This window comes from Parasteatoda tepidariorum, chromosome 7, assembly GCF_982258835.1.
Source record: "Parasteatoda tepidariorum strain Cologne lab strain chromosome 7, Ptep-v5.0, whole genome shotgun sequence".
NCBI classification, from domain to species: domain Eukaryota; kingdom Metazoa; phylum Arthropoda; class Arachnida; order Araneae; family Theridiidae; genus Parasteatoda; species Parasteatoda tepidariorum.
Window position 1 is genome coordinate 107,974,620 of NC_141761.1, and position 18,941 is coordinate 107,993,560.

At 29.1% G+C, this 18,941-nt stretch overlaps 2 protein-coding genes across 2 annotated transcripts in view; one reads left to right on the plus strand and one right to left on the minus strand.

The window, feature by feature from the left end:
- Nucleotides 1-1,527: 1,527 nt before the first annotated feature.
- On the minus strand, nt 1,528-8,644 carry LOC107443375 (uncharacterized). Its single transcript, XM_043039778.3, has 2 exons — nt 8,146-8,644; nt 1,528-6,269 (listed from the first exon to the last, which is right to left on the minus strand). The coding sequence occupies exons 1-2, from the start codon at nt 8,156-8,158 to the stop codon at nt 5,737-5,739; spliced, it is 546 nt and encodes a 181-aa protein (XP_042895712.1). The 5' UTR covers nt 8,159-8,644; the 3' UTR covers nt 1,528-5,736.
- Nucleotides 8,645-11,016: 2,372 nt separating this feature from the next.
- LOC107449704 (semaphorin-2A) overlaps nt 11,017-18,941 on the plus strand; it is a 328,119-nt gene continuing 320,194 nt past the window's right edge. The window contains exon 1 of the mRNA XM_021146653.4: nt 11,017-11,278. The gene's annotated coding sequence lies outside the window, so the exon portion shown is untranslated. The remainder of the gene's footprint in view (nt 11,279-18,941) is intronic.

An 18,941-nucleotide genomic window follows, 5' to 3' on the forward strand; every position in this document is an offset into this window, starting at 1 on the left:
GTAGAAAAAAATAGAAATAACCCGTTTTTCCTCTTAATCTGCAATGAATGCAGAAGCAACCAGGAGGGTTAGTGAGCAAAATGAACAGGGAGTGGAGCCTTCTTTAATTATTAGTTTTTAGCATGCATACTTAATAAGAAATTTTTTTTTTCAGTATTAAGAATTAATATTTAAAAACTGTCATCAGCTTGAATAGAACCCACGATCTCACAGTTTTGTGTTAGATTTCATAGGGGATATTTTAAATTTTTTTTTTAAAAAATTGAATAAATTAAGTCATTTGGATACTTGACATTCTTGAAAAATGCTTTTCTAATTACCAATTTTAACGTTTATAGCAAGCATCTTCAGTTCATTTAAACCATAATTCGGCTTGATTATTCATTTTCGGCTTATGTATATACACCAAAAATAAATTCAAAACTAGACTAGATATAGCACAAGGACTGCAAATTTAACTATCGGATATAAAACCTTATTTAAGATTGATAATGATAAAACGATGAAAAATCTACATTCCTATAATTAAATATTTTTAAAATAGTAGTTTTTAGGTTATAATGTTCGTAGCTTAATAAACTTTTATCGTAATGTCGGGGTTCCGCAGATAGAAGACATTTAATATATCAATGGAACACACTAAAGCTTTATATCAATTAGTTTTAGAATAATTATTTTTAGAATAATAATTATTATCATTTGCCCGAGATAATTTGGAATAGTAAACTGACGGTAAATTAAATATTTTTTACACATAAAAAAAATCAAAATTTCAACTTAGAACTTGTGCATTATGTTTTAATTCCTTGTATTTATTAATGAAATAAAAAAATATGTTGATTTTTTTCCAAATAAATTGTTAAGGGAAGCGGTTAATAGTGTGTAAACAATTTATGAATTATGAGAATATAGATTTATGGTAGCTAGGGCCCTCGAATGGACAATGCACAGCTATTTGCTTTGCAAACAAGAATGAATATGAAAAACTAAACATAACTAGTGTAAAAAATTTATTAAATGTTTTCAAAACCAATTTCAATAGACATTTTTCTTTTCTTTTAACAAAACAGGTACAAAAGAGAATAAATAGAGGAGTTTACACAAAAATTAAAGAAGCAATTCATAAAATAGTAAAAATAAATTGAAAAAAAAAATTCCAAGAGAAAGTTAAAAGTTTACCTTTAAAAAGAGGCAAAGTAGGCCAAACTTTTTTTTTGTTGCTAAATTCAAAAATATGATACACACAATTTGTAGTCCTCGCCTTAATTTGTAAAGAAATTAGCATCGAGTTCGAGGCCCTTGAGGTAAAAAATTTTTGTGGTTATCTTCCAAGAAAAGTTGTGCACCATACGTTAAAAGAATGAATGTCAGTGAAAAATAGTTAAACATTAATAAATTTAATTTTTTTTAGCTGACAAATTTTTTATTTTTTTCCTTTTAAATTTTATGCACGATCTGAAAGTAACAATGAAGAACATGTCTTACGTTACATCTTTATGGTATAACAAAAATCAAAGCATACGAAAATGTAGGCAAAAACAGTTTTAATGAGACAGAATAGGATTTTTGGTTCAAACCAAAAACCATACATTTTTTCTTATACTTTAAATTGCTTATTACTAGGTAGTAGATAATACAAATTCATAGCTGCCAGCACGGATAGGAAAAAATTCATTGGATATTATGAAATAATATAAACTTCATGATAATTGTTGCAAAATATACTAAATATTTTACACATAGGAATTTTTATAGTCATCAAAATATATAAACTGCAATATTTACCAGTTCTGATTGATTTTCTAGTTGTGATGATTAAATGATCTTGAAATGTTAAGTATTATGTTTATTCATAACTTTGGATAGTAATAGGCATTTAATTCATCAAAGATAGTTAACTGAATTTTATAAATAAGGCTTGCTTTACTTTGCACCAGTGACACTTATATTCAAGCAAGAAATAATCTGCAAAAAAAATTTCCATTCCAATAAGGATTTTTTAAGGAAACTTACTCAATTTTAGGGAATTTTCTAAAAAGTGTAAAAACCAAGAAATTTTTTATTAAACCAGTAGGAACTGGAAAATCCACTAGAGTTGGCAGCTATGTATTTAGGGTTCACGCCAGTATGGCAACAAATGTTGCCAAAATCATACGAAAGGTCGACAAATTTGTCACCTTGATATATGCTTTGAATTAACAAATTTTTTTATTTAACCAGTAGACCAGGAAAGTGGCAAAATCCAGCAGTCTACTGGAAAATCCAGTTGAGTTGGCAGCTATGCAAATCAGAAAGAAAAAAAAATATTGAAAATAGCTATTTTGGAAAGAAATTAATAGTAATTTAGAATATTTTTAATTTTTTTTGTTTATTTTGAATAATAGCTACATGACAGTTCTCAAAATACAAATATTACAACAAGATATTGAATGTTACAAAATAATAAGCACATAAACCATCAGTGGGAGAAAAGAATTGACAGAACAGTTAAAGTATGCATAACATTGAAAAAATGTTTATAACTATCTACAAAATACGAAAGAAAAAATAAGTTTCCAGACAGTCTGTCTAATTCTTGAAGGTAAAAATTCTTTAAATCAGTTAAGTGCAACTAAACCTTTTTGCTCCAGCTGATAATATTTTATCTTTAAAAAGAGGTGGAGGTAAAATGATTGCAATTCTTTTTTTTTACAACAGTACATAAAAAAACAGAATTTATTTGTTTTGAGTACTTTCTTTCTTACACAAATGAATGAAATATGATTTTTATTTCTTGATAGGAAGACCTCCAGCACAAATAATAACATTTTTTAATTTTTAACAATTTTACTTTAAAAAAAAAAAGTTTTTTCAAAATACACACCAAAATAATTTTTTTGCAGTCCTCAGCATTCCGAAATAAATTTTGTAATATTTCTCTATTTTGTGTCTTTTAACAAGATTTCAAAAAAATCTTTGTTCAAACATACGATATATAATTCAAATTTTTTTTTTTCAAATTTTTTAAAAAAGAAACATATTTAATACTTATTTCCTTTTTTAAGCACTTAAAATAACCTCAATATCAATATTTCACAACCATTATGAGAACTTTATAGCAAGTAAATTAATTGCAATTACAATTCCAGAGCTCTCTCTAGGAATAAAAAAGGGCAACGTGCTTCCTCCCAGAAAAAGGGCACTCGCTTAACACTGAAAAAATTTATCATGCATGTAATATTATGTAACAATTGAATTTGATACTCAATAAATTTTTAAATTATATTATTTTATTTGTGTATTTCAAAAAGCAATATTCACTCATCATCTAAATAAGAGAAAAATGTGTAGTTTATAAATAATTATTAAAGGCACGCTAAGAGCTCGATCTCTGTGCAAAAATTTTTTTTCCAAAAAAAAAAAATAAATAAATAAAATTTTTTTTTTTGATAAACAGCTTAAAAGATTTATTCGATCATTTAGACTGAAATAAACATTTAAGGGTAATTTATTTAAAAAAAAGTATTTATTTAAAAAATAATTTTAAAATCACCCCCAAAAAGTAATTTTAAAATTTACCCCCTTTAAAAAAATAAAAACTTAAATTTAATCGGTCGAGTTCAAATTTAATTCAAAACTTGAATAAATTTCCTCGTTTGAAGCATTCAGTTATCCAGGGCAAGAGGTTTCTAGATCTTCCTGCTGAATCAAGAGGATACAACAATTAAAAAAATAAATAAAGTAGTAACAGGTCAAACATCGTTAGATCTAGACTATAATTTATAAACACAAAAAATAATGACAATCAAGTAATTAAATATATTTTGAAAATTAACTATCATTTACAAAATTAAAAAAAATTTGAGAAATTAAAAAATTAATCATAATTTATTCATAGAGGAAATTTATTTTTTTAAAATTTAATTCAAAACTTGAACAAACTTTGTCATTCAAAGCATTCAGTTATCCAGGGCAAGAGGTTTGTAGATCTTCCTGCTTAATCAAGAGTAAACAACAATGAAAAAGATAATTAAGGTATTAACAGGGTAAAATAGACCTTGACTATAATTTAATAACAAAGAAATAATAATAATCAAGTAATTAAATATATTTCAAAAACTAAGTATCTTTTACATAATAAAAAAAAAAAAAAAAGAGCAATTAAATATTCTTTAAAAGTTTACTCCCATTCACAAAATTAAAATGTCTTTCTGAAACATTCTTAAAAAGAAAAAAAGATTTCTTCTTAATAAAATTCTGAAACAAAGCTGAAGCAAGCAATTACGTAATTGAATACTGCAGAAAATGTGCATATTACACGATTTCATCAAAACTATGTACACTTTAAGGAAGTCAACCATAGGCAATGTTTTTCAGTACTTTTCCTTTTTACAGTAAAATAGAAATAAAATATTTAATGATGTTTAGCAAATTAATTTCATTGAAACACTGAAATAAGATTGTACACAACCTTTACCTTGGATTAAATTATTTTCTGCAACAAATATTATTTATTTATTAAAAAAATGCTGTGAAATTAAGAATACTATTTTTGTTGTAAAAATTATTTTTAATTTACAATTGAACCAATAATAATGTAAAATCATCACAACATTTTTAATTTTCTATTTTGGTATTATTAATAGCTAAGAACCATTTTACAGCATTATGTATTTCTTATTATACCATTAATAATAGCACATGATAATACAACAGCTAACATTGTAAAATTAACAATGACCATGTATGATAATAATTTTCATTTTTTTTAAAGAATAGAATTACAGGAGTTATCAAAAATATAAAAAGAGAATTGGACATCATCAGTCCGGGAAACAGCTTCATGAAAAAGATGGTAATTTTATATACCTAATTTGAAAGTCAAATAAAATTTTTGTAGTTAAATTGTTAGATCAGGACGAAAATTCAAAATTGATTCTAAAAAAGAAAAAAAAAACATTTTAAAAATTAATCATAATTTAAAAATTATACCATCTTTTTCATTAAAAAGACATATTAACTTTCAAAAATTGCTTTGATTATAATAACGGATTATGTACACTAAGAGGAAATAGTATTTCTTTTGATATTCACTAGAAAAAAAAAACCTATGGCTTTCTCGCAGGGGTTGCCACTCAAATCTGAAAAAAAAAAAATTCCTAGTGTTTTCACTGTAACATATTATACACAATATATTAAGAAGAAAAACACAATCACTGTGCTCTTGCATGAGCTATATTCAGCTAACTATACTAGTTTTAATTGCTGGAAAACTTAAAGAAATAAGGAACAGCTTAACAGACTTAAAACAAATAATGCTATAGTAAATGAAATAGTTTAGTATGGCAGAAATATCCCCCTTAAATATCCTACAGATTACGGTTTGGTCACTATTTTTCAAAAGACGAAAATAAACAGAATTCCCAGTTAAAGAAAAACACAAAATTCTTTGTTATTTTAGGTGATTTTTAAATTCCCTGTATTTTCCAGGCTTTTTTTTCCCAGTGGAGTGGCAACCATGTCTCAGGATGCAATAAGTTCAGCATTTGGAACAGGGAACATTCCCCTAATATTCGGGAGTCTTCCGATTTTTCCAGCAGGGAGAATTGGCAATTATGATATACAAAAAAAAAAAAAATAAACTACCAAAAACTGACTGTAGTTGACCTCCCTTATACAATCCTTAAAAAATTCAAACACTCTAATACACAGCTAACACCAAAATAAGAAGAAATTGGTCCAAAAGTAACAAAAAGTTCATTGCAACTGATGACTGTACATATGCTTCTTAAATGCAGCATCTGATGTCAACACTTTGTCACAAATCGGACACTTCTGCTCGAAGGGAAAATGAGTTTTTATATGAGCCCTCAACGACGACTGATGCTTGAATTTCTTCTCACAGTAATCGCAAGTAAAGACACGGTCATGCGTAGGCATGTGATTCTGCAAATTAGCTAGGCTTTTAAACACCTTACTACACAGAGTACATCGATGCACAACGGAAGACTTATGTTCCTCGAGATGATTATGTAAACGTTGAATCGAGGTAGTCTCGAAATTGCAAAACTCGCAGTGGTACTTCGATCCCCCTGGCGGCTCGAGATTCCTCGGTTCGATGCCACGTTGCTCCACGTTTTTTGGCTGAGCCCGAGCAACAGGCTCTGCAAAATTTTTCACTCCACTCGCCCCTGAAACTGAAATTTGTAGACCAGGCCTGTTCAAAAAGGCTAGTAATTCTGGAGGCGTAGTCTGCAGCTGCGTTCTTCGATTATCGTAGCGGACTGATCCTACAACAGCAGAAAAAGTTAATAATTAGATAATAAATACAGGGTAGACCATATAGTGGACATTTTTTTTTTATAGTGAATATATAAAACAAAAAAGATATATTTAACTATATATTTTTTGAATGCTCAATGATTGACAACAATTAAATAAAAGAGAAAAAAAAATTCTTATAAAATCCATGGAAGCTTGGGAAAAGAACCATGTTGCCAAACCTAAAAAAAAAATTTAAAAATTAAACTTATTTGACAGCATACATAATTTTCTATGTAATCGAATCATCATTGAAATAATAATTAAAACAGTTCAAATAATAAAAAAGAAACATCAAATAACACTAAATGTTTATAATAAAACACAAGTTAAGAAAAGAGAATGATAAATCAACATTAAGATGATTAAAAACGATATAATATGGCACACATAGCTAGAAAGCACTGTCAAAATTGTTTACATTCAACTAAAATTTAAAATAAGACAAAATGGTACAAAAATAATGATTAAAACACAGACAGTAAAAAATAGCAATGGTAAAATTTAAAATCAAATACAAAAATTATTTCAATATATAATATTCACTAAGAAAACATTCATAAAACAATATTATTAAATATATTAAAATATGGAAATTATGATGATTCCAATCAACTAAAATTTAAAACAAATAATATAGAACTGAACTGATAAAAATGAATAGAATAGTTAATTTTTATAATCTTGATATACAAAAAAAAAAAAAAAAAAAAAGGAAAACAGGAAAAATACATAGTAAATAAAGCTTTCAGAACCATTTGAAACAATTGAACTGATCTAATTTTAGGTAAATTCAGAATAAAAAAAATCAAGAAAAAGGTTAGTAGTTGTTTTCATTTAATTCAATAAAACTCATAACTTTTTTATTTCACCTAGAATGAAAAGAATTATATTTTAATTATATTTTTTAACTAATGAAAAAATAACAAGGATGAACATTATATGGATTTTTTCAGAAACTCTTGGAACTATGGATTTTTTTAGAAATCTGAAAGAAAAATAATCAAGGCAATAGTAAAGGATAAAACAGAGGGTAGGTAAATGAAATTGTTATAGAAAGGTTTGAAATAATTTACGTCTTTCATTAAGAAGTAAAAAATCTTAATGATCTTTAAGGCATGTTAGCCTGCACTTATCTCAATACAGAAATCTGAAAGAAAAAATAAACAAAAGAGTTAATAAAGATTAAAATGGATTATTAGCACAATTGTTGAATTAGATTAAAGAACAGATTATTGAATAGATGGCTAAATATATCGAATTTGTCAGAAAAAATTATCCCCCCCCCCCAGGATGCAAACAAGATAGAAAACTTGTTAGATATCTCTTGTTAGATCCCTTGCACAGATACCTGAAAGGAAAAAGAATAAAGGTTAAAATATAGCATTAGCAGACAAATTTGTCAGAAATATTTGAAAAAATCCCTCTCCCCCCACCATGAAAACAATGCTTATAAAACTTAATAGACATCTGTTTTTACTTCTTGAAACAGAAATCTAAATGAAAAAATAAAGATTAATTAAAGGTTAAAATAAATACTTAGCAGAATTACTGAATTCGATTGTAGATTAAATTTCGAATTTGTCAGAAACATTTACAAAAATCATCCCTTACTCAATGCAAAAAAAAAACCTGTAACATATCTGTTTTTAATTTTTGATATAGATATCTGAAGGAAAAAAAATGATGAAAATAAAGGTTGAAATAGATTATTACTTCATGACTTTTTTCCAAACATTTGAAAAAATCTACAGAGAAACATTTGGAAAGATTAAAGACTGGGTAAATGACAAATTTTATCATATTGCACGCGACTCACTAGACCAAACCACTAAAAGAGCTCACCTAAACATTCCATGTCACACTTCTGCTCATGTCAAATAAACAGCAAACATTAATTACAGGACTGCCTCTGCATCTCAAAATAGCCTAAACCCGCTTGAAACACTAACTACTATAATTTCTGGTAACGCCTGTGACCAAATTTATTCGGGTTTTCTGTGACAAAACTCTCTAGCACTAATATCCTTCTGCAAGATACTTTTAATAATAACAAATGTATATAACTTGTAATTTTATTATTCTAATATTATGAGCGATATTCTCACATTTCGTATGGAAACAAAACCCAGTAACTATTTTCTTGATTTGCAAAGGTAAACACATTATTACTCAATACAGTTGAAAGATATCTAAGCAAGAATAATTTTCATCTTACAAACAATCTTGTTTTATCTGAGCAATGCTTTGCCACTTTTGAAATAAGCCAATTTAAACAAAAAACAATAAAAGGATTTAACTATTATAAAAACTTAACATACAAATTAGAACATTGATATAAAAATATTTAATAACATCTTTTAAGATCAATTCCAGAAATTATGTTAATTTAATTTTAAAGAAACAAAAGTATCAACATTATTGCATGCACTATCATATACAGGGGTCTGTCTAGGTTTTTCTGAAAGGTACCTAATTTGTGAAAATTTAGACATAATTTGTGAAAAATTTAAAATTATATTACGAAATCAATACAAAAACATGGTAAAAATATAGATTTATCGTTTCTAAAGGGATACAAAAATAAAATTTTAAGAAAAAGTATTTTGTGAAACTACCGTTTTTCTGAAAGTTTAATTTGTGAAACTACCGTTTCACCTAAAATTGAATTTGTGAAGGTACCGCTAAGCGGTAGTAAATTTGGCCTGGACAGACCCCTGATATATATACAGTTGAACCTGTTTATCTCATTTTAGTTAAGCTTAATACATTTCAGTTGAGTTAATTTTTCACTTCAATGCAACAATTATAATTTTAAAATCAGGAAGCCCAAGACCTAGGGCCCTGCATGTATCCTACAAATTGAGATGCAAGATTTTCAAATTTTATGATACTATTAAGGGCTCTAATAGCCAAAAATCCATTATGAACTAAGAGTTTTCATGAATTTTTAATACTCATCACAAAAAATAATGACTTTCCGGATGTGCAGATGTATATATATAGAGAGAGCTCTTCCACCCTTGAAATACTTCCACAGTCACTGGAACAGTTTAAGTGAACAATTTTTTAACAATTCAGTATTGAATTCAATTTAATATTAAAAAAAAAGCACTTTGTTCAAGTGTGTTCATCCATGTCATTATCAAATCTTGCATTTGATTCAGATTTCAAATAAATTCAAGTGGTAAATTTTATATAATGGACATTTCCCAATCATAGAGAAGGAAATATAGTTTATAATCAATCACTCCTTTCAATGAAGTTAACTTTTACAATATATAGTTATAAACACAAGAAATTACAAAAGAACAAAATCACTGCATTATGGATATTTGATTTATACGAAAATAAAAATTCTAAGAAACATAACTCTCTCAGTCGAAGAAAAGCAATTTTATGATCATGAAGATATTAAAATAAATGGAAACATGATACATTACGATTTTAGTATTAAATAACTTTCAGGCAATATAAAGAACAGTTGAAATTTGTAACTATAACAATGAAAAATGGTTTAAAAAAATCCAAATCTCAGTGGTTATATAAGAATTCGCTGTTTTGACGGATTGAATAAACAAACTGCAACGCTTTTTCAAAACACACGTGTTTAAATAATAATTTTATAAAACTAAATTCAATGTTTTCAACTCTCAATATCGAACTACTAAAACAACAACAAACTCGCCAAGATTTGAACGGATGAGGAATAACGTTAAACAACAGTTACTCAGTTTTTAACTGTTGAAAGTAAAACTTGCTCAAAAGGCCTTACTTCTAACTTAAAAGTCCCGCAGTGGGTTGATCGTAAATAGACGGTACCCAGTAGAATACCGAAGTCAAGCATCAATGGATGCGGTCAGTAACCGAGTGATTGACCACTTTGATAAGTCTGAGTAGAAACCGAGGGTATGAGGCATCAGTTCTCGTTAAACTATTTAACGGGGGCGCAAGTCGTCGGGGTACCAAAGCAGGAGAACTATCCCCGTTGTAAAAGATCAAAATTGCAATGGCATATCTTCGGATCATCCTCAGGGATGTTTCTCAGCCAATAGCCCAGTGTGCAGCTCTAGTGTCACGTAAATAAAGTGCCTACCTACTCTTTGTCTATGATAGGTACTCTTCCCGCCACTAAGTCTGCGGCAGTCTGGTGCTTTTTTTTTTAGTATCTAACTGGTAAAGGGTTATATAGTGACAGCCCAGCGATTAGAGAATAGGACTCCATTCCTGAGGGACCTGGGTTCAATCCAGGACTCCACTAAGACCTTTAAGTACTTCCTGCGAAGTATTTGCCCGTAAAATCTGTGAAATTAAAATCCCTGTGGTTGGTTACTAAATCGTACTATGCATACAGGGATCAGGAAAAAATTTCCCTCTACTTCAGATCTAAGTCTAAATTGAGGCAATGGTTTCACAAATGAGATTCTCTCTGCAGGGAATCAAAATTCTCAGTGGTGTTTCTCAGATAGTTACCAATAGCCTATTGTGTAGCTTTAGCGCACATACCTACCTAACCAACCATCTATAACAAAAATTGCTCACCTCTGATTTAAAACCTATGAAGCCTTAAGGTAAAAATAAAATGCTAATATACTTATTAATTATTCATATTTATCAATTGCTAAAAAAAGTTCATTGTTCGGCATCATTTGTTCTGAAATTTGGGTATTATAATTCATATAATAGATTTGAAATGAAGTAATCTGAAGACAAAAAATTTCTATTTCTTTCATTGTCTAATAGATGGCGCTTAAAAGCTTGACAGAAAAGCCGTCACAATAAATAAATAAATAGAAAAAATAAAACCATTCAGTTTTCAAATGTACTGCTTGTCAAATTTGTTTAGTTAAAAACATGTCATTTCACTTCCGATTAACTGATGTTTTATAAAATTTAGTTGCATAAGATACCCTTGTTCTTGTTTTCGTCAAATTTTTAAGACTACGAAAAGAAGCAATTACAGAACTTTCTTCATAAAGTGAGTAGGCTTAAAAATACTCAAATTCTAGATATTTAGTTGTAAACGTTTCTATTAGTTGACTTGAAAAGTGATGTTATTAAATTATAAGATTATCTACTAAACTAATCGAAAGTACATTGTTTGCAATTCATACATTTATTACACAATATATTTGAGATAGCAGTTATATGTTGATCAATTTTATAGTTACATTTTTTGATGAGCTTTAAATCTCTGTACTACTTCATGTTTTTCTAGTTAATTTCCTGTAGCTACAATTATTAAACTCTTCATCTATGTAAATATTTGTTATTTTAATTTATAGCTACTCCATCTTAGTAGGTATGTGAACGGTGTATGGAATTAGCTTTGAAAATTTGATGGATCTATTTACTGGATCATTAATTTCTGATCCTGATCAATTTGAGCTGCTCACTAAAAAAAAAAAAATGTTGCTGATTTAATTCGTTCACTGATTGAAAATAGTTTTTGCAGAATATAAATTTTATATTGTTTGTTTTTTAAGTTAAAAAATCAATGTAGCAATTCTTTTTAGTTAAATTCAATGTCAAAGCTGTTATATGTAAGATTCACAATCTTTTATATAAGATGTCAATCCATTACATTTTTGCAGTCGTTAGAACTCAGATTATATATATATATGAATAATAATACATTTAACTTATTATTCAACAAACATTTCACTTTAGACCAAATGTTTGCAAATCTTAGAAAAACAACCTATCACTTTTGATATTTGTTGTAAATTATTTTATTCTTCTGTTTTAAAGTATAGTGTTTTGGGGATATTTCTTAGTTAAGATCTGTTGTTGTCTTAACTACAATCCCCAAGATGCCAAATGGAAGCCGCTTGCAAATTTTAAAAAAAAAGCATGTAATGGTTGGGCCTTCAAGTTGGTTACCGTCCGTGATTTTTTTGTTTTGTTTGTTTCTAAGGGGCTGTTCTGCTTAGGAATAGCTAAGATTATTCAAGTTTCTGATTATTCTGCTGCAAATCCTGATACGGAAATCTTCCCAATGTTTTAGTAATCAGTAATATTAATTTAATTTATGAAACTAATAGTAATATTGATAACTTGAATTTAAAATTTTTTATTGAACTGAGATCATCTGTAGTCTTTAAACGAACTTATTGTCTAAAATGAACTCATTGAGTTTTTATTTTTTTGATATAATTTTGCCGAAATTAGTCCTATTAAAAATATTGTTTAAAAAGATATTGTATAAAGGATTTTTATAAATATTTCATAATGTTTTTTTTTAACAAACTGAGAATATTTGAGGGATCATAATTAGCACTGGTCCCTTTTTCTGAGACCATTGAAATTTGAATCAGACTACTATTAAATAATTTGATCTCCAGTAATCACTGTTAATTGGTATGCTGTTTTGGTTTTTGAAATTGTTTATTTTAATTGTCTTAAAAAAGCATATTTCATCATGATTATGAACATTTCTTGATCTTAGGAATGTAATTTTTAAAAAAAAAATGTCTCATACTTGTAAAAGGATGAATGAAAATGTGAAATTGACCAGTAATATCTTTCAGTAACTTGTCCTGTGGAATCCTGACTAAATTTTCTTAATTTCTACACCTGTAAAAATTAAGCCTATTCTTAAGATTTTATTTTATCGTCGGTGATTTTATTTTATCTTATTTTATCTAATTTTGAGTTTACGGCTACCTGTGTTCAACTCCGTTGCCTTGTTATTTTGAACCCATTCCCGAAGACAAGGGAACTCCTGAATCAAGTATTGGCAAAAATTTGCCTTTGTGGAAGACTTTTTGATGGAACTAACCTGCATTTGCATTGCATGGTGAGCAAAACCTCTCACGGTTAGCCTGATGGCAAGGGGATTCTAACCCATGAACTGCACTGTGGTCGGTGCGAGCCGCTTGCGGGGTTTGTATTGCCCAGCCGTCACTGGGATTCGAACCCGGATCATCTCATTGGTTGGCGAACGCTCTATCCCTTGAGCCATCATGGCTCTTTTCTTAAAATTCAAATATTCTATTTTCTTTTAAAAGCTTTATAAAGATATTAGAACAAATTTTTGATTAATAAAACTTTAGTTTTTTTTTAAAGCCTGCAGGTATGTTTCTTTATAAGTATTTATATCAGCTGAAATCAGCAAGGTGATAACGGGATTTTAAACTTTCAAAAATATTTTTAAAAAAATATTTAGAGGCTTGCCTGAGAAGGATGAGAGTTGGTCCCCTACTGTGAGGCATATTTTAGTGTACTTGCAGATACCAATACACAAATCTTCCAGGCATTTTATTATTTATCATTATTTTTCTTTGTACACACTCTTATACTTTATGAGTTCATTTTGATTATTAATAAAACTTAAGGTTTAATAAGTCGGAATTGAAAAATCCATTTTTATTTTCAACGTCTGGAGCATTTTTAGTGAAAACAAAGTTTTCTAGTTGCTAAATTTTTTTGCCTGTATCGAATGATCCTAGAATTCACACTTTATTTTCTGCTTTCGTATGATGAAAATTAAATTTATTATTTTTATTTTATAATAATTATTATTTTTTTAATAATAATTTAAATTAATCCAAATTTTTTTAAAATCACTTTTTACGATAGACTTAATTTACAAATAAAATTTCTAGCTGATGACTAATAGTTTGAACTGATTCTAAACTGATGATTGATATTTTGAATCTGATGAGTTCATTGTTGTTCTGTCAATTTGATAAATTCAAATTAAGAATTAACATGATAGTATTTTGATTTTATTAATTTTCTTATATTTGTGCTTATCTTGTACAGTGTGCAAGGAAAAAAAAAAACCACTCTGAATTATGTTTGATCTATTGATGATGATCTAATGGTTGATCTTCATGCTCTAGAATTTAATATAGATGGTTCGAGGGAGTGACCTCTATGCTAGGTAATTTGTAGGTGATATTTTAAGTTACGAAATCAGTCACAAAAGCGTACTTTCTCTGAAGAAAGGGTGTTCTTCTGTAATAAAAAGAGAAAGCTGAAATCATGTATAAAGCAGTCAAATACTACAATTCCAAAGGAAAGTTGTGCAATGCAGCAGAAATTCCATTCGAAAATTGAAACCAATAGAAATTCTTAAAGAAGAAAAACAACTGAGCTGAAAAGGACAACTGAAGCTGACGTCGTCAGAGGGTACAACTGCGGAAGTCATAAAAACACAAACACATACATCTATGGAGACAGCAAGACAAATGTCTAAAAATTGCTCTCTCTGTACCTCAAAGGTTTTGTGAAAAGTCCAGGTAAAGAGAAAAGAAATACAAAAACAAAATGCAAAAGTAAAATACATAGACTAATTACAAAAGGAAAACATTGTTGAAAGAACCTACTTAAAAATATGCATACAACTTTTTGAAAATCTGAACTGAAATTTGAAAACAAACTAAGCCTAGATTTATTGCGCCGAAAGAAAAAAAGTTTAGAAGGTTAGGCTCCATAGAAAAGATTTTGTGTTTTTATGACGGGTACCACCTGATGACGTCAGCTTCGGTGGCCATTTTTATATTTTCATTGTTTTCTTTTTTAAAATTTTCTATTATGAACGGATTTGGATTTATAACCCCCCAAAATATAAGGGGTAGCCGCAATCTGGAAATATGATTCTTATTGTTAATTTTACTCTTTGCATATTTCACTATATCTCGAATCTTTTAAGTTGAACGTTTTTGTACACAATTTTAAAATTCATCAATCCAAAGATCTCAACTTATCTGCACACCTAGAAAGTCATGAATTTTGGTACTAAACAAAATTTGTCATGAAATGTTATGATTTTAACTGTTTTTTTTTTAAAAAAAATAATGAAAAGTCATGAATTTAGGTCGCCAAGAAATCTAGTTTTTAAAATATAATTTACCTCCCTCCCCCCAATTTCATGGTGTTCTGAATTTGTAACAAAATCCCCACTCACAGTCATATTTTATTAAAATATAAAATGTTTTTATCCTATTCTTTAAAAATTATGGTATTCTTTCAAAAAATGAAAGAAAAATCATCATTTCTAGAGCGAAGTATCTTTTATTTATTTTATCAATTTCAAATTCTAGCTGAAGCAAGCCAGTCATTGGCAAATTTTTTTTATATTCCGAAATGAGAACAGAAAAATCAGGAGTATTTCTCTCCTTTCAGATAAACAAGAGAATTATCTTTAGAATATAATTCAGCAGAAAAAAAAAAAAAATTATTTGCTTTTGTATTTTTTTCCGCTTTTTAATTGCTCCCTCTCTTTCTTTTCTCTGTTTTTTAAATTTAAAATCTATAAATATGAAGATGCTGAGTATAACTGTTTTGGTTATAGCTATCATTTCAATTAATGTTATTATAATGCTTTTTTATTGTTATTATGATGTTATTATAATGCTTTTTTATTGTTATTACAGTCGAACTCGTTTATAACGAGCACAAAGGGACCGTAACATGTACTCGTTAAATCCGAGTGCTCGTAATAAACGGGTCCTTAAGGCAGACGTGCAATCTGAAGAGGGGGGGGGGCTTAGGAGGTCAAATGATTGAGTTGACTTAAAATTTAATTAATACTTACTTACTTTAATTACATTAAATAATTTAATTAAATATTTATCTTAATTTAGTGACAACTAACCCCTCCCCCCAAACCAGCAAAAAATTTCTAGTTGCGCTACAGTCTTAAAGGAAAGGAAATATAAACGGAAAGAAATATAAAGGAAAAGATTCTTACCAAAACATTTATTTTTTTCATTAATCTACATATTTAAAATAGTTTGTCAGCTTACTTTTAACTCGCGCATTTCATATCATTTTGAAAAAAAGATAAGACAGAAAGACTAGAAAGATGTGAAAAAAGATTGCCAGACAGAAAAATATTGCTCGCTAAAACCGGGTCTTGCTCGTTAAAAGCGACTTCTGTTCCATAGACTTAACATTGATCCAACAAAATATTCTCGTTTCCCTCGTTAAATCCGAGTTCTCGTTAAATCCGAGCTCGTTATAAACGAGTTCGACTGTATAATGTTATTATAATACGTCTTCATTGAAAAATCTGAGCAAAATTACTCCATCTGCAGTATTTTCATCATAGAAAAAAAATGGGTGAGAATTTCTCACCCTTTCTCAAAAACAGGGTGAGATTTCAGAAAGTTAAGTGAGATTTCTAAAAACTGAAAAAATACAAATAGACTTGGAAAAAAAATTTCTTTTGTTATAATACATTTTTAACGTCTTCTATTTTTTAAAGTATTGAATATTTTTGCTGCATCATCATAGAAGATTTTGCCTTTACTAGGTATTTGTCCATCTTACATTAGCGCATAAAAAAATTTGAACGTCTTACATGAAAAACCATACCTACAATAAACACGTGGTTGCAGAGAAATGTGTTCTGAAAGGGGTTCCGTGGTTCGGAGGGGTTGTGTTCTGTTGTTCGAAAAGGTTCTGAACAATGCCTACTGGTAAATAGAGAAGCTGGATAACGGGGCAAGTGTTGAAAATAATGAAGATCCAGGAAGAAAAGTGAAACGGATTTTATTCTAAATGACGTAATTCGAAGCTTTTTCCAAAATGAGAGAAATTCGCGAATTTTGAAATTGATTTATAGAATGCGCGAATTTCTCGCGGTAATCATTTTTTAATGCGAGAAAAGAAAAAAATATGCGAGATTCTCGCGTTCTCGCGCTGTAGTGAAAACACTGATCTGTTTCCGTAATCCTGATTTCACTTCAGTCTTTAGAAGTGAATTAATCGCAATTGAACAGGGCATCGATGCTATAATCAACGAGAGTGACTTTGGAGATCTTTGGATTCTGTCGGACAGTCGCAGCTCCCTTTAACACCTACACAATTGGACTAAAGTTGGAGACAAAACAAGCATCTGCATCCTTCTTAAACTTCAACTTATTTCAAAGTACCACGACATTCATCTTCAGTGGATACCATCCCACGTTAACATTTTTGGCAATGAGCAAGCGGATCGCTTGGCCAAGGAGGGCTGTAGTCATTCAACACCTTCGTCCTCAGCCCTTACCTACTCAGAGAATCAGTCCAAAATCAAAAGCTATCAAAAAAGTGGACTGGTATGCGGCCAATGAACCGGGTTCTTCACTTGTTCATATAGAGCGTCTCAAACAGCAATTGGCAAGTGGACACACGAATAATCTCTCGTATTTCGAAGGAAGAAAGACTTATGCAGTCTGCTCCAAATGTGAAGCCCAGCAGGCCTCTGCCGAACATATCCTTGACTGCTTGGGCCTTTCCAAGGAGGACTTATACGCTACTCCACTTCTTGCAATCGACTTTTTGAGGGTCAACAACCTATTGGATCTTGTCAGACAGATGGAGGATAAGAAACAATAACAATAATGCTTTTTTAAATTTATTGTTGTGTTTTTGTCGGAGGAAATAGTAACTTCGTTAAGTCATGAAAAATTTTCGGAATTAGTTATGAAAAGTCATGAAAAATTTTCGGAATTAGTTATGAAAAGTCATGAGCCTCTTTTCTAGCTTTGCAATCAAATTTCATGTTTTAGGTGTTAACCGCTTATATATCCTGTAAATTTCTTTTCAAAAAGATATTATTCATTAAAGAAATCTTTATGATTTGCAAAGAAATCTTTATGTTTAGAATAGTCCAACTTTGTATTTTCTATTTTCCTTGGCGAAGGATTTCAAAAGACCTATTTTAAGAAACATAAATTTGATTTGATTTGTTTAGATTCAAAACTGTCTGGGTGGTAATAAACAACAGTCTGAAATAAAATCAAATAGCTAAGTTGTTTTATGGTTAGCTAAGTTGCAAAGAAATCTTTATGTCTAGAATAGTCAAACTATGGTTTTTCTATTTTCCTCGGTGAAAGACCTGTTTTAGGAAACGTAACTTTTATTTGTTTTTCTTCTTTTCAAAGCTGTCCGGGAGGTAATAAACAACAGTCTGAAATCAAATCAAATAGTTAAGTTATTTTATGGTTAACTAAGTTGCAAAGAAATCTTTATGTTTAGAATAATCAAACTATGGTTTTTCTGTTTTCTTTGGTGAAAGACTTGTTTAAGAAACTAAATTTTTAATTGGTTTGTTTCTATTCAAAACTGCCCGGGTGACAGTAAACAAATCTGAAATAAAATCAAATAGTTAAGTTGTTTTATGGTTAACTATCAATCTAACTATCAAATCAACAACAAATAAATCTTTATGTTTTGAATAGTCTAATTATGTTTGTTCAATTTTTCTTGGTGAAAGACTTGTTTTAAGAAACGTAACTTTTACTTGGTTTGTTTCTATTCAAAACTGTCCGGGCGGCAATAAAATCAAATAAATTTTCTCAGCATAATCGAATTCCGAAGTTTTAACTTTTGTTTTGTAAATATACGTATTACTTTCCTGGAGAAAAAAAAATGCCAGCAGTTGCAGTTACTGTTGCAAAAATATGACATGAAACATTAGCCTATCTTTAATCCATTCACACTATGGAAAGATATATCTCTGGTTTGTTTCCTCTTTTCTTGCTTGTTCCCTAATTCTATTGAATTTGTGAGCCAAATGTTATTAGATGGCTTTTCCATGGCCTCATTTTGCCCGCTGTTTTCCATTACATATGGGAGGGGTAGGAATACAGGAGTTCGTATTCTTGTGCCATCTCTAATATCGAATTTAAAATTGGATTTTCTTT